Raw genomic sequence first — 11,087 nt, forward strand, 5'->3', positions numbered from 1 at the left:
AAGAGATATCCCACGTCCAAGGTAAGAGAAACCCCAATAAGACAGTAGCTGTTGTGAGTGGGCATCAGAGGGCAGACACACTGAAACCATAATCATAGAAAACTAGTCAATCTGATCACATGGACCACAGCCTTGTCTAACTCAATGAAACTAAGCCATGCCGTGTGAGGCCACCCAAGATGGATGGGTCATGGGGGAGAGGTCTGACAGAATGTGGTCCACTGGAGAGGGCAATGGCAAACAACTTCACTATTCTTTCCTTGAGAACCCCATGAACAGTATGAAAAGGCAAAATGATAAGATACTGAAAGAGGAACTCCCCAGGTCGGTAAGTGCCCAATATGCTACTGGAGATCAGTGGAGAAATAACTCCAGAAAGAAGGGATGGAGCCAAAGCAAAAACAATACCCAGTTGTGGCACCGACTTGATGGACATGAGCTTGGGTAAACTCCGGGAGTTGGTGATGGACAGGGAAGCCTGGCATGCTGCGATTCATGCGGTTGCAAAGAATCGGACACGACTGAGCGACTGAACTGAACTGAATACATATCAAATTCTGGCCTTTAATTAAAGGCCTCATATCCACAGTATGAAGTGTGATATTAAGCTGTTGTCTTTAAATGCTTTCCCACATTCCTGACAATTAAATAGGCTTTTGTTTTACTAGCACAAATTTCCAGATGTCAATTTTTATTTTTAGTTCTACCTGTTTATTGCTACCAGCCATCTCCCTCCAACCCCTCATGCGTGCTTGCTCTGGTCATGTGACACCATGGACTGCAGCCCACTAGGCTCTTCTGTCTGTAGAATTTTCCAGGAAAGAATACTGGAGTGGGTTGCCATTTCCTTCTCCCAGATGTCAAATTTTGAGGTTTCCCATGTCTTCACTCACTCCTCTGTCCTGCATGAATTCTTTGATGTTGACTAAGGTGTGAGCCACGAATAAAGGCCTTCCCACATTGCTCACATTCATAGGGTTTCTCACCAGTATGAATTTTCTGGTGTCGACTAAGCTCTGAGCCACGGCCAAAGGCCTTCCCACATTCCTTACACTCATAGGGTTTTTCACCACTATGATTTCTCTCGTGATGAGTAAGTTCTGATCATCGAATAAAAGCCTTCCCACATTCCTTACATTTATGGGGTCTCTCAGCAGTGTGAATTTTTTGATGCCGGATAAGTTCTGTGCTACAAGTAAAGGCCATTTCACATTCCTTGCATTTATAAGGTTTCTCACCCGTGTGAGCTCTCTGATGTCTGGTAAGTTCTGAGCCACGGCGAAAGGCTTTCCCACATTGCTTACACTTGTATGGTTTCTCCCCTGTATGAACACTCTGATGTCGGACAAGATGTGAATCGGAAATCAAACCTTTCCCACATTCCCTACATTTATGAGGTTTCTCGCCAGTATGAATTCTTTGATGTAGGTTCAGTTGTGAGGCACAACTGTACACCTTCCCACATTCCTTACATTCATAGCGTCTCTCACCAGTATGAATTATCTGATGAAGACTAAGTTGTGTGTCACAGCGAAAAGCTTTCCCCCAGTCCTTACACTATGGGGTTTCTCACCAGTATGGATTCTCTGATGTCGAAGAAGGTGTGAGGGACGGGTAAAGGCTTTCCCACACTCCTTACATTCGTAGTATTTCTCATTGGTATGAATCCTCTGATGTAAATTCAGCTGTGAGGTAGATGGAAAGGCCTTTCCACATTCCATACACTTAAAGGGTTTCTCACCTATGTGAATCTTTTGGTGTTTACTAAGTTGTGAGGTAGAATGAAAGGCTTTCCCACATTCCTTACATTTATGAGGTTTCAGCAGTATTAATGCTCTGAGATTTCATCATCTGAGAGTCACGAATAAAGTCACCTTCCTTATTTTCATTACTTTTTTGGCTTTCATGAATTCTCTGATGTTTCATCAAGTCTGACCTACTATTAAAGGCTTTCTCACATTCTCCACATTTAGAGTCTTTCTCCTTATTATGACTTCTTTCATGTTGACTCTGGTGTGGTTGGAACCTGGAAGTCTTACATTCCTTGGATTCACAGGATTTTGTTCCAGTAGGAGCTGTCTGAGGTGCTCTAGGATCTGTGTGCTGAATGGAAGTGGATCTTTCTTCAAAAGTTATTATGGCTTGTGTGAAATGTTCTTCTGGTAGCCTCTCCAAGTGGCATCTGATTTCTCTGGTATTTCTGACTCTAGGACACTCAAGATTAGAGCTTAGAAGTCTCTTTATTATCTCCAGTTGCAATGACTGAATTTCATAACTGTCCTCCTTTAAAGATAAAGTCTTGGCTTCTCTTCTACATTCCCAGTCTGTAAGATAACAAAGAAAAGAGTATTTTCATGTTGCAGGAGAAAGGAAAGTTCCAAGGCAGAAACAACAAACCAAAAATAGTGAAAGTTTAAATTGTTCTTAACACTGCGTTATAATTTGGAAAAAAAAAAAAGGGGGGGGATGGGAGGGGAATAAGAATAGAGAAAAAGAGAGCAGCTTATGAAGGAAGTGATTTTTTAAATATTTATTTATTTGGCTGTGCCAGGTCTTAGTAGTAGCATGTGAACTCTTTAGTTGGGGCATGTGGGATCTAGTTCCCTGACCAGTGATTGAACCCAGGCCCCCTGCATTGGAAGCACTGGAATCTTAGTCACTGCACCACCAGGGAAGCCCCAAGGAAGTGACTTTTCACTTCTGGTGAGAATCAGCTGGGGAACTTGTTGAAAATACAATGTCCAGGACCTCCCAGGTGGTCTAGCAGTTAAGACTTAGCACTCCCAACCCAGGGGGTCTGGGTTAGATCCCTCACTGGGGAACTAGATCCCACATGCCACATCCAGCAGTTGGTAACTAAAGATTGAAGATCTTATGTGCCACAACTAAGATCCAGCATAGCCAAATAAATAAATTATAAATATTTTTTTAAAAATATGTAATGTCCAGGAATCAACCAACTAAATGAGAATCTAAAGGAGTAGGACATTATCTAACAGCAAGTCCTCTCATCTCTAGCCCCAGGTTTTGATTACTTCTACTAGTATCTCTAGTAGTAATCACCTTGTCCAGAGCCATCCCTCACCAAGATTAACAAAACATTATCCTAGCGTAGTATTTCCCTATGGAAATACTATGCAAGTGAAGTTGCTCAGTCGTGTCCGACTCTTTGCGACCCCATGGACAGTAAGTAGCCTACCAGGCTCCTCCGTCCATGGGATTTTCCAGGCAATAGTACTGGAGTGGATTGCCATTTCCTTCTCCAGGGGATCTTCCCAAACCAGGGATTGAACCCAGGTCTCCCACATTGTAGACAGACACTTTACCGTCTGAGCCACCAGGGAAGTTTTATGGAAATACTATGCTCCCTATGGAAATATCCCATCCCCAACACAGTAGCCAGAGTGCTCTTATTAAAATAAGTTCGATCATGTCATTCTTCTGCTCAAAATCATCCAATGGATTTTCTTCTCACCCAGAGTAAAAGTCAAAATCCCTCAGTGACCAACAGGGCCTTTCCAGAACTTGTCCTGCACTACCTCTCTGACCTTACTGCCTTATCCCCTCCCATGAGCTGACTCTGTTCTAGCTCCCTGACCAACCAGATGTTCACATTTGCCAAGCACACCCTTCCTTCAGAATCTCTGCCTACAAATATCTTCCCTAAGATATCAACATGGCTCTTTCTGACCTCTATTTAGATGCCAACTTAAGAGACCACTCTCTACAAAACAGGACCTTCATCAATCTACTTACTGTACTTTTTTGCAGTGTACTTATCACACGTCATTTTATCTCTTCCCCCAATATTATGCTTGAAAGTTTTCATAACACAGAAGAATGAAAAGAACTAGACAGTGAACTCCATAATCTCATCACCTAGATTCTATAATAAATGTTTGCATCTACTTGCCTTATTATACATCTATCTACCCCTCGAAACATCAAGTCACCTTGCAGACATCAGTATACTTCACCTCTAAACTCAACAGATTATATTTTAACTTGTTTACTTCTGTACTGGCTGTCCACCCTTCACTGTACCTGCACAAAGTAAATAATAGTTGTCTGCCAAATGTATGGCTATTGGTCTGTTTTTCTATCTCGCTCACTGATTTCTGAGGCAACTCAAAATGTGGGACTCACTGTTTAAATGCAGTGCCTTCCCCCTGCACCTAAAATACAAAATTCACTATCAGACCTGCAAAATTCTGCAGCATCTGGCCCCCGCTTCCCTCTTCAACTTAATTTTGAGGTACTGTCACCTTCACTCACCATGAGTTCACTATACTGGCCTCCATTCAACTTGTATGTCATGCCAATTACATTCTCATCTTTCAGGAAATGTTTTGGCTCCTTTGCATGCTCTCTGCTCCAGGATATCTGCCATGGCCAGCTTCTTTCATTCTAAACATCTTAATTTTCTATCCTATATCCTTTTCTTTGCCCTCATAATCTTTTTCTCACTTTTTATAATTATGTATTTGTTCATCAGTTTATCTATTGGTATAATTTCTCCCAAGGCTTCCCTGGAGGCTCAGTGGTAAGGAATCCACCTACTGGTTTGGGAAGATCCCACATGCCAAGGAGTGACTGAACCCGTGCACCACAACTTCTGCAAGAGAAGCCACTGCAATGAGAAGCCCACACATCACAAGTAGAGGGTAGAGTGGTAGTTGAAGCCCAGCTTGCCACAACTAGAGAAAGCCCATGCAGCAGTGAAGACCCAGCATAGTCAAGAATAAAAATAAATAAATAAAAATTATTAAAAAAAAAATCAGAACAAAATTGGACCCAAACTGTGGTGAAAATGGTTATCTCATGGAAAGGAGGAACGGAGGAAAGCAGAAAGGCACTTCCTTCCTGAAATCAGAGGGAATATGAGGAACAGTAGCAAGAAATTGGAAGACATGTGAAACATCAGTCTCACATTACACATTACTCTCTTCTCCAGATCTCAGGCTTTCATAACAACATCTCAGATGTGCTGCGTGCCTTCTCACAGGTCAGGAGAGTGACATCTGCCATGGCGTTTCCCAAGTGAGTCTCTATTACTCACCTGGGCACCATTCTTCTGTCTCCTTGCCCTTAACCATCCAGGGCTCCTTTCCCTGCCCCAATAAGGAGATCACACCTGGCTTAAAACTGGTGAATCCTGCTCAAGAAAGAAAAAAAGGATCAAGTTATGTTGTGGGTGTCCCAGAATTAAAATCAGTCCACGATTATCATGAAAGAGGAGTAAGAAAATTAAGGGTAAGAGGAAAGGGGGATGAAGATAAAGTTCAATGGAGCAGCTGATTTCTTTTTCTTTTTATTTCAGGTCCTGAATATTTTTTAAGTTTGTTTTTCCTAGGCTGCATGAATTAATTATGTTATTAATTTATTTTTAATTGGAAGATAATTGCTTTACAATGTTGTGTTTTCTGCTGTACAACAACATGAATCAGTCATAATTATATACATATATCCCCTCTCTCTTGAGCCTCCCTGCTCTCCCCATACCACCCCACTAGGTTATCACAGAGCACCAGGATGAGGTCCCTGTGTTATATAGCAGCTTTCCACTAGTTATCTGTTTTACACATGATAATGTATATAGGAACAGCCAATTTCTAACTTCACAAGGGACAAAGCATTCTTTGGTAAGCACTTAGGAAGAATTATTAATTCAGCCAAGCACTTAGGAAGGACTCACAAAAAATTGGGATTCCCTTGTGGCTCAGCTGGTAAAGAATCTATTTGCAATGCGGGAGACCTGGGTTCAATTCCTGGGTTGGGAAGATCCCCTGAGAAGGGAAAGGCTACCCACTCCAGTATTCTGGCCTGGGGAATTCCATGGATATATAGTCCATGGGGTCGCAAAGAGTTGGACACAACTGAGTGACTTTCACTTCTTCACTTCACAAGAAATTTTTATAATAAATATAAAAATTTAAAACCAATTCTGAATTTTGGAGGACAAATCAACTTACCCAGTGAGATCAGGTTGTTATAATTCTCCAGCATCACATCTTGGTACAAATTCTTCTGAGCAGAGTGCAAGCATTCCCACTCTTTCTGAGAGAAGTAAATGACCACATCTTTAAACTTGAAATCCTGAAACCACGGATAAAAATACACAGAAATTAATCGGCCAAAATCGTAACAAGAAAATAAAAGAAAATTAAGAGAGCAATTCAATAGGAAAATGCTATTTGGAAAAAAAGGACACGCTGGACCTTTCAAAATGGTAAGTCAACAGCTCCATATCAAAAACAAACAGCTTAATCAAAAAATGGGCAAAAGAAAAAAAAAATGGGCAAAAGACCTAAACAGACATTTCTTCAAAGAAGACATATAGATGCGCAAAAAGCACATGAAAAGATGCTTCAACATCATTAATTATTAGAGAAATGCAAATAAAAACTACAGTGAGGTATCACCTCACACTAGTAAGAATGGCCATCATTAAAAAGTCTATGAATAATAAATGCTGCAAAGGATGTGGAGAAAAAGGAACCTTCCTACACTATTGGTAGGAATGCAAATTGGTACAGCCACTATGGAAAACAGTTTGGAGGTTCCTTAAAAAACTAAAAACAGAGCTACCATATAATTCTGCAATCCCACTCCTGAGTATATGTTTGGAAAAAACCATAATTCAACAAGATACATATGCCACAGTATTCACTGCAGCACTAAGACACTTAGCTATTCACTAATAGCTAAGACAAAGAAGCAACCTAAACGTCCATCAACAGATGAATGGATAAAGATGTGGTGTATTTATACAATGGAATATCACTCAGCCATAAAAAGGAATGAAACAAAGCCATCTGCATGTTTTGGACATCCATCCAACATGGATGGACCCAGAGATTATCATACTAAGTGAAGTAAGCCAGACAGAGAACAACAAATAAGATGTTATTGCTTATACGTGGAATCTAAAAAAAAAAAAAATGATACAAATGAACTTATATACAAAACAGAAATAGACCCACAGACATAGAAAATAAACTTATGCTTACCAAAGGGGAAAGGTGGGAGGAGGGATAAATTAGAGGTTTGGGATTAATATACATAGATACTACTATATAGGGCTTCCCTGGTGGCTCAGGCGGTAAAGAATCTGCCTGCAATGAGGGAGACCTAGGTTCGATCCCTGGGTTGGGAATATCTCTTGGAGAAGGGAATGGCAGCCCACTCCAGTATTCTTGCCTGGAGAATTCCATGGACAGAGGATCCTGGTGAGCTACAGTCCATGGGGTCACAAAGAGCTGGACACGACTAAGCTACTAACACACATACATACTACTTCTATATATAAAATATAACCAATAAGGATAGCACAGGGAACTATACACAACATTTTATAATAACTTTTAAGGAAAAGAATCTGAAAAGATACATATACGTATAACTGAATAACTTTGCTGTACACTTGAAACTAACAACATTGTAAATTGACTGTACTTCAATTAGAAAAAAAAAAACAAACATGGACAGTTCAGTGTGGAAACATGGGTGATCACAGTACACATTCTTGGTGTACACACCATTTGTTAAAAGAACTGAGATGTAGCTGATATATAATACTGTATGTTTCAGGCATATAACATGGTGATTCAAAAAATTTTTAATTATTTTCCATTTATAATTATTATAAAATATTGGTTACAGTACCTGTGTCATTCAAATCATTCTTAAACATTCCTGCAACTACAGATAAACCCTCTCTGGTATTATCCTTTTTCATTATCCAGCCAGGTCTGGGAGTAAACAAAGTCTAGATAATCGGTGTTTCCCAATTAAATAAAACTGTACATGCAAGTACATAACGCATGCTATGTTCAGCACACAACACTGTGACCATCTCTTTGCATTTACCCATTTAAGAAATTTGTTTAAAAGTCTGAATCATTCAAAGGTACCTTTAAAAACCTCTCTCTCTGAAAATAGGATTTGAATATAGCTTATGTGATTTAATTATTTCGTAAAAACTCAGTGAAGTAAGCCAGAAAGAAAAACACCAATACAGTATACTAACATATATATATATGGAATTTAGAAAGATGGTAATGATAACCCTGTATGCGAGACAGCAAAAGAGACACAGATGTTTAGAACGGACTTTTGGACTCTGTGGGAGAGGGAGAGGGTGGGATGATTTGGGAGAATGGCATTGAAACATGTATACTATCATATAAGAAATGAATCGCCAGTCTATGTTCGATACAGCATACAGGATGCTTGGGGCTGGTGCACGGGGATGATCCAGAGAGATGATATGGGGTGGGAGGTGGGAGGGGGGTTCAGGATTGGGAACTCATGTACACTGAGACCCACAATGAGCAAACATTACACAAGTTCAAAATGGACCCACAGGTTCCGTGTGGACTATCACATAACTGCATACACAGAATCTATCATTTGTCCATCATATCCTCAGTCCCCCCAAAATATGAGCAAATACTAAGAATCCAAAAAATCAGTGTCAATTACCTTCTTGTCTAATTGGAAAACCCTGGAAAAGAAATGGCAACACACTCCAGTATTCTTGTGGGGAAACTCCCATGGAAGAGAAGCCTGGTGGGCTACAGTCCGTGGGGTCACAAAGAGTCAGACATGAATGAGTGACTGGAATGCATCCACTGTAATTGGAAAACCCAAGTCTGCAACATGGAGTCTCATTTAACCACTCACCTCCACTTCATCAAAGCACAGCTCTAACAAGAGAGGGACAACATTTCCAGCAAGAGTTGGTTTTCCCATTCCATCAGTACTCCCGGTGGAAGCATACACACCTATGGAATGCTAAATGGTTTCTAAATAAACAGTTACACGTTTGTTGGAGAAGAGAGAGACACTTAGGGGACAGCAGCATCATTCATTGGAATTGGAAGAACTGGGGAACAAGTTCTTCGGAGAGGCTCAGGGAAGCAAGCAGTTCCAGGAAAAAGAAATCCACAGTTCAAATCTTCCAAAATAAAAAAATGCTCTTGATGTAGGAGAGAGAAGAAACATCAATTCACATAAGCAATGGCTTTTAGGATTACAAACCAGATCATTTATATCCTGGTTCACCCAAGAGAAATACAAGTTAAGAAGGCAAAGGAGGAAGAGGTAAGAACAGCCCCGAGTCACCATACTGACCTCAGAGTCTGCAAATGAAGTTTCCTCTCTCCTTCCCTGTTCCTATCTTCCTGCTTTTGGCAACCCAGTGTGTGCACACACATCACAGAGTCCCTTTCTCTTTCTCCGTCTGAGGGAGAGTAACAAACCTTGGCTTTCCCTGAACTCCAGGGAATCCAACTGTACATGTGTTCAGAAGAAATAACTTTTCCACCATGAAGAGCTCATCTGAACCCAGGAGAGCCTGCTCTGATCTGCCCCAGGTAGACCCCTGGTCTATCAGGAAGATGCTAAGCTCCTCAGGTGAGGAGCATCTTAGAGACATAAGGACATCTGCAGGCCCAGAGCACAGGACACTTAGGCAGGCCCAGCCCTGGACGGATTCCTCAACAGAGGCCTCCAGCCTCCTCCATGCCTAAGACTCAAGTACTTCCTTGGCTTTGTGCCCATATCCCAGAACTAGGGCCCCGAGAACCCAATCTAGAACCCCTTTCCACAAAGACCCTGTCCAGAATCACCAATACTGGGCCAGACAACCAATGTGATCAGCAGGTTCTCAGCAGCCTCAGCCAAGCTCAACTACCTGTATGCAGGCTGCCATGGCTTTTGTTGCTGTTCTGGTTGTTCAGTCACCACATCCAACTCTCTGTGACCCTATGGGCTGCAGCAGCCTCCCTTGTCTTTCACTATCTCCCGGAGTTTGCTCAAATTCATGTCCATTGAGTAGGTAATGCTATCCAACCATCTCATCCTCTGCCATCCCCTTCTCCTTTTGCCTTCAATCAGGGTCTTTTCCAATGACAGCTTTCAGTTCAGTTCAGTTCAGTTCAGTTTAGTTCAGTCACTCAGTCATGTCCAACTCTTTGTGACCCCATGAATCGCAGCACACCAGGCCTCCCTGTCCATCACCAACTCCCGGAGTTCACTCAGACTCACGTCCATCAAGTCCGTGATGCCATCCAGGCATCTCATCCTCGGTCGTCCCCTTCTCCTCCTGCCCCCAATCCCTCCCAGCATCAGAGTCTTTTCCAATGAGTCAACTCTTCGCATGAGGTGGCCAAAGCACTGGAGTTTCAGCTTTAGCATCATTGCCTCCAAAGAAGTCCCAGGGCTGATCTTCTTCAGAATGGACTAGTTGGATCTCCTTGCAGCTTTACATGAAACCATAATTTTCAGAATCCTCATGGTCTGTACATCCTGGTCCCCAGCCAAGATCATCCATGGCTTTCTTGCTTTTCATTCCTACCCTCAGCCTTACTGCTGATAGGCAGTGCTCATTGAGTCTCAAGCACAATTACTGTGCATTAAGCACTGTTAGTCCCTGGTGTCTTATATGTATTAATCTTCAGGAAAGGCCCATGAATCTTTAGGTTAGTGAAGTGAGTAATTTACTCAAGTTTGCAGTAAGCAGTGGCACTGCTGGGCTTTAAATTTAGATTTCTCCAGCCCTCCAGATGATGCTCTTCCACTTCTGACCCTTGCACATGCAGCCAGGGATTTCCTGATCCTTTACAAGAACCCTGAGCTGGACTCTGCACCTAGGGAAGCAGAAAACACTTGGTTTGCTCTGTTTATCACTGCAGAGCACAACACTATGAGGGGAAATCAGAGGTAGAAGGGTAAGAGAGGAAAGAAGCAGTTCTGTAAACAGAATTCCTTTGAAATGAACTAACAGTGACTTACTTAAGTTGAGGGGTATGTGGAAAATTTCACGTAACATGTAAAAGATTAACTGGGGCCCAGAAAAAGAACAGAACTCCAACAAATGAAAACAGACTGAGCAGCATTCCAAGAACAGTGAATGTGCTAAGTTGGAGGTAGAGAGGGAGACAAATTGCATCCTGTGTGTCTGAGGAACAGGTAAGTTAATGGGGATAACTGGTGAGGGATTCTGGGAAAGGAGTAGACAGCCATGATGGTGGAGAAATCCAAAGGGGCCAGAAAAGAAAGGCCTTGGATGATGGTCATCTTTG

General features: G+C 41.8%; 1 protein-coding gene across 1 annotated transcript; it reads right to left on the minus strand.

Moving 5' to 3' along the window:
- Positions 1–670: 670 nt before the first annotated feature.
- Positions 671–10,652, minus strand: LOC138418738 (zinc finger protein 568-like). Its single transcript, XM_069550468.1, is given in 6 exon segments — positions 671–1,559; positions 1,562–1,821; positions 1,823–2,324; positions 5,060–5,155; positions 5,973–6,096; positions 8,686–10,652. Coding segments are annotated over 6 exon segments (1,725 nt in total). The 5' UTR covers positions 8,755–10,652; the 3' UTR covers positions 671–885.
- Positions 10,653–11,087: the final 435 nt, after the last annotated feature.

The sequence above is a fragment of the Ovis canadensis genome, chromosome 14 (assembly GCF_042477335.2).
Source record: "Ovis canadensis isolate MfBH-ARS-UI-01 breed Bighorn chromosome 14, ARS-UI_OviCan_v2, whole genome shotgun sequence".
Lineage (NCBI taxonomy): Eukaryota > Metazoa > Chordata > Mammalia > Artiodactyla > Bovidae > Ovis > Ovis canadensis.